Genomic DNA, 16,036 nt, shown 5'->3' on the forward strand with positions numbered 1-16,036 from the left:
GACACATCACCAAGTGTTTTATGGGATGCGGGCAAAGCAGTGCTTAGAGGAAAAATTATAATGTGGTCATCAAGAAAGAAAAAAGAAAAACAAAGACAAGTGACAGACTTGACTAACAAATTGAAAGCATTGGAAAATAAACATATTGAGCTGAAAGACCCCATTCTGTTAGAACAAATAAGTTTAACAAAGTTAGAACTAAACAAGATACTCGACAACCAGGTGGAAAATAAACTTAAATACATAAAACAAAGTTATTACGAGAATGGACCTAGGGCTAAAAAAATACTGGCATGGAGACTACGAAAACAACAGTCAGAAAGATCAATATTTAAAATCAAAAATCCCATTACAAACACAATGTGTCATAGACCAGAAGAAATACAAGAGTCCTTTGAAACGTATTATAATAACTTATATTCCCAACCTAATTTAGCAAATCCCTCAACAGTTAAACATTTTCTGGAAACTTTAGATTTACCTTCCATTGGTGAGGAACAAAATAAGCTCATAACACAAGAAATTACAAGAGCAGAGATAGACAGGGCCATATCTAGATTAAAAACAAATAAGGTACCAGGGGGTGATGGGCTGCCAGCAGAGTGGTATAAAATATTCAGGAATTCCCTGACACCTATGCTTTTAAAATGTTTCAACCATGTTCTTAAAGGTGGCGAGACCCCAGCATCGTGGAAACAGGCTATAATATCTGTTATACCTAAGGCGGGAAAAGAGAAGACTGAGTGCAGTTCATATAGACCTATTTCTGTCCTTAACATTGATTATAGATTATTCGCATCAATAATTGCAATTAGACTAGAAAACATTATTCCTGATTTGATTGAACTGGATCAAACTGGATTTATTAAAAATAGGCATACACAGGATAATGTAAGGCGTGCATTGCACCTGATTGATAACATTTGTAAAAGCAAATCAAAGTTCCTAGCGATTAGCCTTGATGCGGAAAAAGCATTTGATTCTGTGCGTTGGGAGTTCTTGTATTTGGTGTTGGAGCGTTTTGGTTTTAATGATAAAGTAGTGGGATGTCTCAAATCTATATACCACGTACCGACAGCGAGGATTAAGATAAACGGTAACCTCTCAGGTGTAGTCATTCTGGAAAGAGGATGCCGGCAAGGCTGTCCCTTAAGCCCCACCCTATTCGCATTATTTATAGAGCCACTCGCCCAAATAATAAGGGAAGATACTGAGATAACTGGAATTTCAATTAAAGGAAGAGAACACAAGATATGCCTTTACGCGGACGATGTCTTGTTGACCCTATCCAACCCCGATTTAAGCCTGCCCAAACTCATGTCCAGCCTTGAACAATATGGTTTTTATTCAGGCTATAAATTAAACGTAAATAAGACCCAAACCCTTTCTTATAACTGGTTCCCACAAGAAAATGTACGTAAAATGTATAATTTTAAATGGAAAACTAATGTTATGAAATATCTTGGTGTAAATATACCGAGCAACTTAATTGATATATACAATGCAAATTATCACCCTATCACGAAAGAAATAAAAATAGATTTGGATAGATGGGCTCCTCTAACACTCAGTATGCATAATCGAATAGAGACTATAAAGATGATCATTTTGCCACGACTGTTGTTTCTCTTCCAATCCCTACCAGTACAGATACCGCCTAAACAATTTACTGAATGGAATCGGATGATTTCTAGGTTCGTATGGCAGAGTAAGAAACCGAGAGTACGTTTTAAAACACTACAGTTATCCAAAGAAAAGGGAGGCATGTCTCTACCATGTCTAGAAGACTATTATAAGGCAGCACAATTACAATATTTAGTTTACTGGTGTATCAATGATTATGAAGCGAAATGGAAAGAACTAGAAATAAACCAACTTGATATCCCACTTCAATCCCTGCTAGGTGATACAAAGTCTAAGACCACTTATTTAGAAAAAATAAGTTCATTTACAATGGTTCCTCTCAATATCTGGTTTAAAGAATGTAAGAATCTAAAATTGGAGAGAAAAGCACGAGTGCTGAGATGGGTTGAACAAGATGATGATTTTAAACCTGCACAGCTGGACTTGAGGTTTAAACAACTGACCAGGAAGGGCATCACATCATACTGTGTAATTTCAACCAATACAGGCTTAGAAAGCTTCCTACATCTTCAAGAATCCCACAAATTAGACAGACAGGATTTTTACAGATATTTACAGATTAGGCATCATTTTGACAGAAACATTAAAATTGATGATGGAGCTGATTTGGATCTCATCAATGTTTTTATTGATGCTTATAGAGGCAAAATTCGTAAGAAATTGGTGTCAAAATTATATTCCTGTTTACAAAACTCCAAAAAACACTCTACACTTTATATTAAAACTAATTGGGAGAAAGAAGCGAACATAACCTTAACAGAAGATGAATGGTTAAATATATGTCAAATAAATTCTTCCACCACTAGCTCAGGCCAATGGAGAGAATTCTCATGGAAAAACACTGTACGGTTTTTTATTACTCCAAGAAGAAAGTACTTACAGACTGGCATAGCAGAATGCGGACACTGCTGGAGACAATGTAACAATACAATGGCTGACCACTATCATATATTTTGGAATTGCGCGTCAATCCAGCCCTTTTGGTTCGACATAATGTCAGAAATAAAATCTATTTTGGGCTTTGAAATCAATTTGAATTTCGGCACCGTATATTTGGGTAATATACCAACTGAACTTAACAACCAAGATAAATATCTTCTCAAAATATTACTTGTAGCCGGTAAAAAAGCGATCACCAAAAAGTGGCTTAACAAGGAACCACCATCCAGAAGAGAGTGGTCAGCAATTGTAAAAGAAATATACGAGATGGAAAAACTTACATTCAGCCTTAGATTTTGTATTGATAAATTTAAGAAGTACTGGTTAAAATGGTCATCACATTAGTAAGACAAGTATGTGCTCTACTAACACTATCACATGGAATGTACCGTTTGATTTATTTATTTAAATTTTTTCCCTCCCCTCCTACTTTTTCATCTGTGTTTGGTCTGATTGAATTTACACTGGACTTTGAGGCATGTGTCTTGGATAAAAGCCATTAAGACCCAACCACTTTGGTTTCCTATGCTGGATTGACTTCATTTGGACTATAAAGACTTTATCTGATCTGTGATGACATGCTGGTGACACTCTGATTTTATGTCCATCCCCTCTTAAGAACACTAGGAATGTAACCCGTAACGTATCTTGATTGTAGATGTGAAGCTTTATTATGCCCTTCCTTCAGTGACCTGTTTTGTTGTTGTTGTTTTTTTCAATGTATGTGTGTTTCCCTAAAAGTGAAAAAAAATAAAAAGAAAGTATAAAAAAAAAAAAAAAAAAAAAAACAGACATTGGGAAGGATTTTTACCTGCTCCGCCATTGAAGGCGAAAAAACATTCACCCATCTGTCGCTCATTGCACATGCACCGGCAGAGCAACTTACCCGTTTGTAGCATTCTCTCCTCTGATTGAATATCAGTTTGAGGGACTGAGACCTGTGTTATGAAGCGTGCACTCTATATAAGTCATCAATATTGGCTCTTAATATTGGTTTTGGTTCATTTTGGATGAATTGCCCAGCCTTAGTATTGACTAACAAATATTTCCTCACTGCATGCATGATAACAATTCTGCAATAACAATTGTTTCTTGAACAGGAGGAACAGTAAAATACGAATGTCTGCTCGCTCCCTAGCAACAGATGTGCCAAAACAGGTCAGTGGTGCTGCAAAGTTAATGCATTCATGCAACAAATCAAACAGAAACTTCCCACACATTGTACAATGCTTAATAAACTAATAATATTTTCCTCTTTGTTTGTTACTTTCTGCTCTCTTCTCCCTCCCTCTTGTCTCCCTGTCCTATCTATCTTACATTGTTTCAGAGCTTGTCATTCAATGAGAGTCTCAGGACCCAAGGCTCCCCTTCTAGCGTGTCCTTCCACCCAGCACACATCTCTAGCATTCTCTCACGAACGGAGCTCCAGTCTCAGCCCCAGCCTTTGGCCTCACTGAGCCAGCCTCCAGCCTCTCCTCAGCAGCAGCTTCAGTCCCCGCTGCAAGCAGCCAGACCCCCCAGCCCTCCGATGGAAGAACCTGTCAAGGCCGCTTCCCCGTCCCACTTCGCATTTCAAGGTGCCCCCAGCAATCACTGCAGCCCCATGTTTATGTGTGTAGAGAGTGGCACGTCCCAATCTCAGCTGTCCAAAAATGGCAATGAGGATAATGATTATGGTGGGAGGAGGGGAACAGGTTGCTCTGTGGGAGGGGGTGGAGGGAAGAGGAAGGGCGTTCTCACACCAGAGGCCTTTGAGGCAGAGCTTCTACGTACAAAACAGAATCCCATGTTCTCAATGTCCAACGCACCGCTTCACGTCTCAGAGGAGTTCATAGATGACGATCCCACAGAGATTTCCTTCTATGGCGGGGGGGCCGAGGCCTTCTCTTTTGGCCTCGATGATAAAGTAGATCACTTTGATTATCTGGAGGAATCTGACCTCGGCAAACACCGTATCTTTAGTGTGGGCATTGAGGACCTGAACGAGAATCCAAATTCCTTCCCTAATAGCATTGTTGGTCATTCTGAAACCAGCTCTTTGGTTAATAACCGGTCTGAGTGCAGCTCCCTGGACAACCTGGGGCTGAGCTCTGCAGGTGAGTGCATGTCGGGTTATGGTTGCCCTGACTCATCCTCTCTGCGCCTGCCAGGCTCTGATGTCCAGTCAGAGGCCAGCTCCATGGTTAACTTCCCTGCCTACTCTGTGCGCTCTGAGAGCAGCTCTGCTGTGCAGTTCACTGACCTGGTGGAGCAGCTGGAGCAGCTCAGCTACCCGCCCACAGCCACAGAGGGCTCAGGGAACGGCAGCTCAGACTCAGACTCTGACTGGGGCTCTGACAGCGTGCTGCCCCCGGAGCAGAACCTGTTTTACAGTAACCCTCTGACGGGGAGCGGTGGGATAGAGGGCTTCCTCCTGCAGTGCCATAACCTGCAGGCTCTGGCACTGGCAGACCCCTCTGGATCCCCTCACATTTGAATGTAAAGAGCACATCTTAAGTCCTGGCCTTTCCAAACGATTTAAGGAAACACTTTTGTGACGTAATGTATAGTGATATTAAGCAGCAACAGCATGGTTCACTCTTTTAACAGTAAGATTTCACTTTATTTTCGCAACAATTTTATCCTAATACTGATCATAACAAAGATGGCTTCTCTGCCTAAAGCTGACACATTTTCTGCTGGTGTCTGGCTCTTTGTTTGTAATTGGAGTTAATTAACAGTCTGCACTCTTCTCGTGTTGATGCTCATCTTTGTAGTGTACACTACTTAACCGTCACACGTTTTCATTCTCCTCTACTGAGAAGAGGAGGAACACATCTACCTGCTCTGTATGTTGCCTTTCTAAAGCAGCACCATGATTTGTTTGCATCAGTGATTTGACCACCTGGTGTCCCTGTTGTGGGCCGCTGCCATGGTTACACTGTGCTGGTGCTTTCTTCAAATGAAACTTGGTCAATCAGGTTTTTGCCTTCATTTTCATGAGATCTTACCTACAGCATTAGGCTATTTAGCGCAGATTTTCATTATGCAATCTGAGGTTAATCCCTCAAATGCAAAACATTTTGTACTATGGAAGCCGTGTATCTATTTAATAAATGCTTCTAATCATTGAGACACTAATTTACACATTAACATAGGACTGTTATGTTAGATTTGCCTGACATTACCAAATGCATTATTAATTTGACTCAGGATGTCAGAAAAACTATGTTATGCATTTTACCTTCCAATATGATCGCTTTGTAGTTTTAATTTAAGGAAATTAATTAGAGGAAATATATTTTTTAGGACTTATTTTAACTATATCTTGACCAATAAGCAAGCTTAAGCAATGCAATATCCTAATTTACAAGATTATTATTATTATTATCATCATATAACCATCATCTGGCTTTTAATTCTCATTTCTTAGGTGGTACATTAAAATTCTAATCTTACGTCCCCTAACTCAGGGTAAAACTAAAAGTGAAAGACGTCCAGGTTCAGTGATTGTTTCAGGCTGAGGAGCCACTTGTGTGCTTCACTGACATCTGCTGGCTGAAGTAGTCCTCAGCATTCTGCACGTCTCTAAGAGCAGTCCACAGCATGTAATATGTTCTGGGTGTCTGAAGGATAAAACAGTTATTATTTCACTAAGAATGTAAGCAGTGTAGACCGATGAGCCATTAAGTACACTGTTAACACCACTTTCAATTCAATGAATGTATCGCCTTACGTGTATGTAAGGCTCTGTGCTTCTGTAGCAGACTTAGATCAGTAAGTGAAGCTTGATGATAGTATTTAATACAGCAGTACTTCCTAATTATAACAACTCACAACACTGAGCATCTGGGAGCAGCACTTGTCTGAGAAACCACCAATGTTTTGTAACCTTCAGAAACTCCTCAGTATATCGTAGGTAAAGGCTTTATTGAACCATCAGTACATGACTAGAGCTTAATGTTGCTTTGACTCTTTTCTGGCTTGTGGCCTTTTAAGCATGTCCTGGGGTTTTCTTACTTCAGGGTTCTAACAAGATTCTGTTTATTGGAAGGGAATAATGGGGGGGGGGGCTCTTTTGCACATTAGCTATGAATTGCTCATTAATTTTTTGCTGGATTATTTTTAATGTGTTTTTTAAGTATTGGTATAGGAACGGTAGAATGCTGTCGTGTGGTCGGACAACGTGCACAAAGCTTTTCTTCTCTCTCACTCTCTCTTTCATCTCCAGGCCTCGGTCATGTCTGTGGTGTTTGGTCTTGTTAAGTGTGTCTTTAAACAAATGTACTTGTGCCATAGAACACAAAACGCTTAGTGTGTGTCGATCAAACTAAGTCTTGATTTGCCAATTGAGATTTTTAATTTCCTTCTTCTTTCTTTTACTCACTTTGATCTCCCTGGAAGCAGACTTGAGGTGGCGTTACGCTTTCTGTACATAATACGGAGTCTCTTTCTTGCCTTGCACCTCCAGAAAAGCACTTACTTTAACTCTTTTCAAGCAACATGCTTTAATGCGAACCTCAGGTGTACGGTCATGTTTACTAGTTAGTTGCGTTGGGATGTTTCCGGTGAACATCTGTGTGGAAAAGGAGCTGTCTAAATAACGAGTTTTCCCCTTAATCAGTACGAGACAGTTGTTAAATACTCACCTCTTCTCATTGCCATTTTGAAGGATGGTAAATATCCATATATTTGAAAACGCTCTCAATGAAACTGAGGTGCATATTTTCAGAAGTATTTTGGCAATCTCTCTACATTCACAATTGGGACCAGCTGTATTCTGTGTCACCTTGAAGAGCGTGAAACATTTTATTATTATTTTTTTTTTTTAGATGCAATCAGTTACCCAGCAGACCTTGGAGAGTTGCTTGCTCTGATCAAGGGTTTGTTGATGACTGATGGCTCTGTTTTCATCAATTTTTTTCTTTGCTTATATTGTCTTCCTGCCATGGGATTTCTTCCCACACCTCGACGAAAGATCAAACTAACGACTGGCTGACCATTCTAACCAGCTAAGCTAACTGCACTTAGGCATCAAGTAATCCTCACTTAATCCTGAACATGTATATTGACTCATTATAAACCACCTGTACGTAATGTTTTGTATGTTTTACTCTCAAGAATAAAGTAATCACTTTTGGGTACCATGAATGTCAGACTTAAAATTCTTTGGGAGATGCAAGAGAGTGAAAGCCATGGTGATGGAATTCTTTCAAGCGCTTTAATGGAAAACTAGCTGCAGTGTTGTTTAATGAATCAAGTTAACCCGCCCTCTGTCTTCAGAGAAAAATCTCATAGCAATGTTGAAGATATGCGAGAGAGGAAAGAACCCCTGGATGTTTAAGTGGCTATCCTTTTTAGATATTGTGTACATATGTGCTGTTTAAAAATGTTCTGAATCATTTGAAAACTCAATGGTAATACAGGACCAACCAGTTGATCCATTTCTCCACTGAATTCAATTCTTCATAAATCTTGAGTGACATTACTCCAAACAGTCTCTATGTTGACTCCTCCTCTTCACTCTAGCCAGTCGTTTTATTTTCTGAATGGCCGGATCTCGTGTCCTTCCAGAGAAGTGAATCATCCTATTAGTATGGAGTGTTCTTCAGTGTAACATCATTAGAAAAAGACGCACATATGCAACCAGTAAGCACACACACACACACACACACACACACACACACACACACTCTCTTTTTATTATTGAGGCAACAAACTGGTATGCTTTTGGGGGGTTGGGTCGGACTTGTAAACAAGATTCCTTAACCCTAATTCAAGCTGAGTGTGTGTGTGCTCTCCCTGTTTGGACAGGCTTTGTGCCAAGCCATTCCACAGCATAAAAAAACCTCTCGCTTTCAGAGCCTGTCGTCCACTCTCTTTCCTTCTCGTTTGTTTCATTCCCTGTGGGGCCCTTCTTTAGAGATAAACCATAAACAACTATTTTCCCTCTCGGCACGCCACATTCCTAATAAGTCTTTGCCTGAGCAATTATTTCCGGGTCGAATAGTGACTTTCTTTTCCTTTTTTTCTCTGTCTTCCCCCACTCCTTTTTTTTTCTTCTTCTTCTTCCCACTATTAGAAGTGGAAGAACAGCTGTGGTGACCTGTGACTCACAGAAAGAGGATGGCCTAGCAGTGTTTCATCTGCATGTGTTGTCTCCTCGTTTTGCCATGCAGTTAAAAAGATCAAAACAAAAAAAGCAAGAAGCAGCCAGTTCTCCGAAATGGAACTGGGGCTTGTATATGTTGGCAATTAATCATTTGTCCTCTGAAAACAATGGCGGGGAGGGGGGGGCAGAGAGAGAGAGAAAATGTGGGAACCATTACTTTTCTTGGGTCTACTCTGCCGTCTCCCCTTTCATTTGCGGCCTATGTGTGTGATGAACCGTTCCCCTTGTTTTTGTTAGAATGTGCAGCACTAAGGCGGCGGTTGGGTTTTTTTTTCCTCTGAGGAAATGAGATAATTGTGGATAAACAGGTTAGGTTAAGTTGAAGCTAACTGCTATAAGTTTGACTGTATGCAACACGTTATAGCAGAGTTGCAAATGTGCTTTAGTGTTCAGTTCCACTTGTTGTCGAGAGCTTGATTGTTGACTTAAACTCCACCTGTTTCAGAGGAGTGTATGTCCTTTTTGAGTCCTTTAACCTTTTATCACTAATATGGCAAATTAAAATTTGCTCAGCCTGTTGTTCTGGACACGATCCATTGAAGCTCATTAACTATGTCGGAAAATTCGGAGTTGCCAATCTAATCGTTCTATCTGATATGGGCTAAGATTCTGGTCCTATTGAAGCAGACTGGGATTTTTGGAAGGCGGGGCTTAAAGAGACATGCTCTAAAACATAGCGTTTCATCCAGAGGCTCAAAATAGGGGATTTAGCCACTGAGAAATATAAAGGGTTTGGTTTTGTTTTAAAAAAAACCCAAATTACAATTTGGAACTTGAAAATGAGCAACATATATGTGACCTTTAACTACAACAATGTTATTTATAGTTTTTTCTTTGACTAGACTTGTTTTATGCCATTTTTAAATTGAATTTTTTCTCCCTCTTCCTCAGACTCGGTCATGGACAGCCCTCAGCTCTCGCCCTGTAACTCCAAAGGTCCTCTCTGCCTGTCCCCCTCCTTCCAGATGTCCACCCTGAGCCTGCCAGGGCCGGGACCGGCCCCGTCGCCCCTGCAAAGCCCCAGCCTGTGTGAGGTGGGCAGCAATGCCAAGCTAGAGGAGGATGATGAGGGCAGGAGGAAGGTACACCATTAGAAATCACAGAACCCACAGACTTCATCTTCCTTTTATTTATAATGGCCTGGCGTGTTCAATCTTTTTGTTCGTATGATTTAGGGAAAGTATGTTTACTTTTGAAATTGTGTATTGTTGAATTGTGAATTTTCCCATGGTTTGGAAAGATGTCTTTCTCTGTTTTGAAACGCACTTCCCTCTTCTCTGTCTATCAGCGATATCCCACCGACAAAGCCTACTTCATTGCCAAAGAGATTCTGACCACAGAGCGAACGTACCTGAAAGACCTCGAGGTCATCACTGTGGTGAGTTTTTACTTTTAGATTTTTATTTTCTACAGCCCTCTGGTGAAGAAAGGTGCGATACGCTGGATTCCAAACTCAAAAACCTGATTTATCATTTTCACCTATGACCGTGTAGACCAGTGGTTCTCAATTATTTTCTGTCATGTCCCCCCAGGGGACAGACATTTTTCCGCGCCCCCCCCTAAATTGAAATACTGTTGAGAACCTGCTATATTTATTTATCTATCTGTACAAAACCACTGTATGAGTTTCTGGCATGAGCATTCTGCATACAATCACCTTATTATCAAATTAGATGTTAGATTATAAAATTAGCTGAGTTGGGGGCGCCCTTAGCTCAGTTGGTAGGGCGTCCCCCCCCATGGGCCTCGGCCAGCAGCAGACCTGGGTTTGATTCCAGCCCGTGGTCGTTCTCTGCAGGTCACTCCCCTCTCTGCCCCATTTCAACTCTCTCTACACTGTCAATAAAGCATAAAAATGCCAAAAAAAATATTTAAAAAAAATATATAATTAGCTGAGATAACTTCTGCAGCAACTTCAAAAAAAATCGAAGTTCAGTTTATTAGCTCAATTTGTAACATTTAAACAAGACTACTCAGTCTGTGTGAATCTCAGGACAGAGAAACAAGAGCAAATGATTAACTGAGGTTTGCATTTAATTAAAAAAAAATTAAACTGTAAACGGTTATGGTGGTGTTGTTTGTATTATTATAGGCCAATATGCCTTCTGTGATGCGATAACCTATACTTCATTAATGTTACTTATTATTAGTCTACTTGCTTGATTTCTTTTTAAATAGCATACAGAAACACTTGGAGACACGTGGACATTTATTTACTGCAAATCGCGGCCTTTCGCGCGGTTATGACCATACACAAGCACACATCTACACAGTTTTTTTTTTTTTTGTCAGTTGAAAATCAAGACCACCCGCGCCCCCCCCCCACCTCCCCCTGACAACTCACCATTTGAGAAGCACTGGTGTTGACATAGCAGTCTATTCATAAAGAGAATATGTTAAAATAGTCTCTAATAGTTGTTCCTTTCTTTCACCCAGTGGTTTCGCAGCGCCGTCATCAAAGAAAACGCCATGCCCGAAGGCCTGATGACCCTGCTCTTCTCCAACATAGACCCCATCTACGAGTTCCACCGAGGCTTCCTCAAAGAGCTGGACCAGAGGCTGGCTCTCTGGTTAGTGCTGCTTCACTGTTCCTCTGTGTGATAAGACTTGTGGAAGACTCTGAGACGGTAATGAAGGTAACATCTTAAAATGTGTGTTTCCTCAGGGAGGGGCGCTCTAACGCTCACGTCAAAGGAGACTACCAGAGGATCGGTGATGTGATGCTGAAGAACATGTGTGCCCTTAAGGTGAGAATGCTTTGCCAGCTCCCTTAAAGCCTCTGGAAACCTGGTCTAGAATAGTTCAAAAAAATAAATGTTCATAAATATTTAAAAAAATATATTTTTACTGTCTAGAGACCGTTTGACAGGACTGTATGGGCGTGGCCGTATCGAACCGCCTCTATGGCAACAGTCATTGTTTTCATAGAACGTTCGAGAACTGCTGTGATTGGTTCAATTAAAAAATACTTATTGTGTCATAAGATCCAGAGCATAGCCCATAGCCTCATCTAAACCAAATTTCTTTCAAGTTGGTCAAACTTATATGACTTATCTTTTAATTTGGATTGTAAATATGCCTATCCCTTTTCAGATGCTTTACTAACATGCAATATGCAACTAACCTCCCCAAATGTCATAATCAGAAGGGTTTTTGTGGATTTGTGTTTACAGGGGCTTTAAATCACTCTTTCTTTTACGTCAATGAATGAATGAATGATTATGAATGAATAATTTATTTCAAATATGCAACAACAATACAATAATCAGGGCTCCAGACTAACTTTTTTCATTGGGTGCACCGGTGCGCCTAACTTTTTCATCTAGGTGCACCAGCATATATTTTGGGTGCACCAAATTAGTGCTGCATGAATTGGAGAAATGCGATTATAGTGGCCAATATTGCGATTTGCGACGCAATATAATAAATGGTAGGCTATTATGATTCTACTTTCTTGGTTTTCAAGGAAGATTTGAGAATATTGACAGCTTCGATACCTGATCTCAATTTAAAACAAGCACATATTAAGAATCAGTGAAAATATAAAAAATAAAGCTTCTACTAGGCCTATACTGTTTTCAAAATAATAAAAATTATAGTTAAAAAATTTAATAAAAAAAAAAAATACTTCCCCATTAAAATAAATGCATTCTTCCAAAGACAATAGTCTTTATAAGCATTATCGAGTCTCCTTATCGATCCGGGTCTTTATCGATACCACTATCCATACTTTTCTATTATTTTGTTGAAAGATAACTGGTATTATTGCTTTAATTGCCCATAAGATGATCAGAGCTCAAGATAGGATGTTAAACAGGTCATAATTCCATAGTTAGGCTACTATCTATTTTATATTGCTGAAAAAACAAGTTTTTCACCAAAACTGTATTATTAAAATTTCTCTCCAAAAACCAAATTTTTTTTTTTTTTGTTACATTTGAACACACCATGATGACCTTTTATTTACCTTTGCCTAAAATTTATATTACCGAGGTGACCTGAACACAACACATTTGACACCGTTAGCAACTTTTTTTAAGCTAACTAGCTCTATATCACATGCTATATCCTGCCGATTTTAACATGGATTTGAAAACTGGATAACTATTTTTAACTGACAGGACTTTCTACACCGTCCGGTTGTATGATAACTACCGCTGCTTTGAATGACTGTTGATGCGCACGGTGCCGACTCTCTGAGCCCGTCTGCAGCAGCAGCTGTGCGCATTTTTTTTATTTTTTTGGACTACAGGTAGACGGATACTGAGTTGAAGGAGTTTTTTTTCAACCCAAAGACAGTTCATGGTAGGCAACTCTTTTATATGCCTTTGTTTTCCGTCACAGTTCAGCATGGATGCTGCTGCGCGTCGGCGTCCATGTTTGTTTGTTTACTCTGCTGTCGACTCGGCAACCGTCTTGCACGCCGTGTAGGTGCGCGCGCAGATACACACACACACACACTGACACACACACACACACACACTGTCAGAGGGGCGCTACCAAAAAGACGAGAGGAGCAGTTGGAACGTATAGACACACGCGCGCACATTTATCCTACATTGAATCGCAATCGCAGCAGCCAATTTTGCGGTTATGTAATTGCACTAGCTGCTCACATCGCAATTAGATGAATCGTGCAGCACAACACCCAATATTACATTTAATATGACGTGATCAATTTCAGGTGCACTGGTGCGACCAGTGGAAATATCTGGTCGCACTCCACAGATTTTTGGGCGCATGTGCGCCCAAATTAGGCGCACTCTGGAGCCCTGCAATAATAATAATGCATCAACAGGAGTCAGCCCTAGTGACTCCTGCAATGATAAGGCCGCCAAGCACTCTATAAAAATGCCACAACATATTTGATCCGACGATCAGAATATATTTTCATGCCGTCTATTTTTTCTTCTTCCCCTTAGGAATTCACCAGCTACCTCCAGAAACACGACGAGGTGTTGACGGAGCTGGAGAAGGCCAGCAAGAGGCTGAAGAAGCTGGAGACGGTCTACAAGGAGTTTGAGCTGCAGAAGGTGTGCTACCTGCCCCTCAACACGTTCCTGCTCAAGCCCATCCAGCGCCTCATGCACTACAAGCTCATCCTGGAGAGACTGTGCAAGCATTACTCCCCCAGCCACCGCGACCACGACGACTGCAAGGGTCAGTGCTCCACATACTCCTATACAAGCCTTTCATTGGCAGTAGCTCAGTTTTAAATGGGTAAAAACTAGCCTCTGTATTTTCAGAGTGGTACTTGATAAAGATGTATCGAGGAAAGGCACGTGTGTACATCACACACAAACCTCTACTTTATGAGCAATGATAACTGATGAGCTCAATTTTCTTACGCAAAATTCTCCTAGAAGTGCTTTATAGTAAAAGTTACTGGAATGAAATAAAACACCATACCCTATATTGTTTTCTGTACTCTGATTGGTTAATATTTGATTGATTGATTCAATTTATTTCAGACATATCAAAATTTACAAAACAAAATGAAAAGCATAAACAAATAACATATTGAATTGATATGCCTGAAAAGGAGTAGGAATATCACAGAACACGTCACAGAAGTTGTTAAAGTTGGGCCATCATCAGATGGATATTATGTTGTCTGGTCTTGGTATGTTTTTCTCCCCAAATGGACGGAGTGTGTTTCAGAAAACTCTTAACTGTAGCTCTGTTGAGACGGTTATAATACACTGTTAGAAGTTTTTTATTTATTTTTGGCTTCACATCATTTGTTGTGTCCGTACAGAGGCTCTGAAGGAGGTGGCTGACATAGCCACTCAGCTCCAGTGCAGTCTGATCCGGCTGGAGAACTTCCAGAAGCTGACGGAGCTGCAGAGAGACCTGATCGGCATAGACAACCTGACGGGGCCAGGCAGGGTGAGTGCAGTGACATGGGGTAGAGGACAGGGGGCGCTGGGGAGCAACACGCAGCATCTGACAACCTTTACTGTGTTTCTTAGGAGTTCATACGAGAGGGATGCCTCTACAAGCTTACCAAGAAAGGACTGCAGCAGAGAATGTTTTTCCTGGTGAGTACAAGACTACTCCTGCTACTTAGAATGTCATTTAAAGGTGGATTCAGAGATTCTGGAGAACACTTGTTGTCAAAATGTTGCTAGCTACTGTTGGCCCACTTTGTTTACAGACCAGTTTACAGAGCCTAGGCTGCGTATTATCACAATTTTTTTTTTAAACGCACATACAGTACAGACAGGTAGCAGATTGTGAGGAGATATTCACTCATTTTTGGCAAAGTCATTTTGACAAGAAACTCCAGAATCGCTGACTCCACCTTTTTTTTTTAAAGCCTAAATTAGATATGTGTTCTTATGAGGGACTTATAAATAACTTCAATAAATGTTTTGTTGTCTCCTCAGTTCTCGGACATGCTCCTCTACACAAGCAAAGGTGTCACAGCCACCAATCAGTTCAAAGTGCACGGCCAGCTGCCCCTACATGGCATGATAGTGAGTATACACACGCTGTACTTCATCTCTTTTTTAACTTTTGCCCCCTCCGTTAACCTCCGTCAGTCCTGTAAAGATCCCGCTACAGCCCCCTGTAGGTCCTACCTGTGGCGGGTGAGACGGTGTGGTTTGGACTATTTCAATATTCAGTATGATGTTGGTCCGTGTGTTAAGAAACTCTGCATGTCTCTGTTTCACCCCTGGCTGCAGATCATAGTGCTGGATGCTCCGGTAAGTCCATCTGGGCTGTGCCAGCTCCGAATGCCCAAACCCTACCCCCTTTTATTTTCCCCATGCAACGTGTAAACCCAATGGCCTGAATAAAGCACACCTAGCAGATCTCTCATGATGCAGAATCACGTCACTCCCCGCAGCTACTTGTGGTTTTAATGTACAGTATATCATCTGAAACATATACGACTGACATCTGAAGTAATAAAACGGCAGCAGGACACGTTGATGTGGTAGGTGTGTTTGGGTCTTAAACTTGCTCTACTGATAGCAGGCTCAGTGTCCAGGAGGTGACAGTCATGATGCTTTACTTCCTCACAGACGCACATAGATACTCCAGTATGTCAGCAGGTCTGCCTGTGACCTCAGTCAGACTCTCTCCTGTCATTCGCTCCAATACTTCATTGTTGATAATAAATGTGTTGACATTTGATGCTGACGTGTCCTGTGTTCCTGTCTTATTGTTTGTTTGCAGGTTGAGGAAAGTGAAAATGAATGGTCAGTGCCTCACTGCTTCACCATCTACTCTGCTCAGAGGACCATCGTAGTGGCTGCCAGGTGAGAGGGAAAGTTCTTTTTTGGACCTCAACTG

The 16,036-nt window shown here is 40.8% G+C and overlaps 1 protein-coding gene across 2 annotated transcripts in view; it reads left to right on the forward strand.

Moving 5' to 3' along the window:
* The window catches only part of farp2 (FERM, RhoGEF and pleckstrin domain protein 2), a 39,733-nt gene that overhangs the window by 18,754 nt on the left and 4,943 nt on the right, over positions 1–16,036 (forward strand). For both annotated transcript variants that reach the window (XM_080032387.1, XM_080032388.1), the window contains exons 12-22: positions 3,684–3,741; positions 3,911–4,160; positions 9,626–9,816; positions 10,023–10,112; positions 11,171–11,304; positions 11,400–11,481; positions 13,657–13,894; positions 14,493–14,623; positions 14,707–14,775; positions 15,124–15,213; positions 15,920–16,002. In XM_080032387.1, coding sequence (XP_079888513.1) covers positions 3,684–3,741; positions 3,911–4,160; positions 9,626–9,816; positions 10,023–10,112; positions 11,171–11,304; positions 11,400–11,481; positions 13,657–13,894; positions 14,493–14,623; positions 14,707–14,775; positions 15,124–15,213; positions 15,920–16,002 — 1,416 coding nt within the window. The remainder of the gene's footprint in view (positions 1–3,683; positions 3,742–3,910; positions 4,161–9,625; positions 9,817–10,022; positions 10,113–11,170; positions 11,305–11,399; positions 11,482–13,656; positions 13,895–14,492; positions 14,624–14,706; positions 14,776–15,123; positions 15,214–15,919; positions 16,003–16,036) is intronic.

The sequence above is a fragment of the Ammodytes marinus genome (assembly GCF_949987685.1).
Source record: "Ammodytes marinus genome assembly, chromosome: 8".
In the NCBI taxonomy this organism is placed as follows: Eukaryota; Metazoa; Chordata; class Actinopteri; order Uranoscopiformes; family Ammodytidae; genus Ammodytes; species Ammodytes marinus.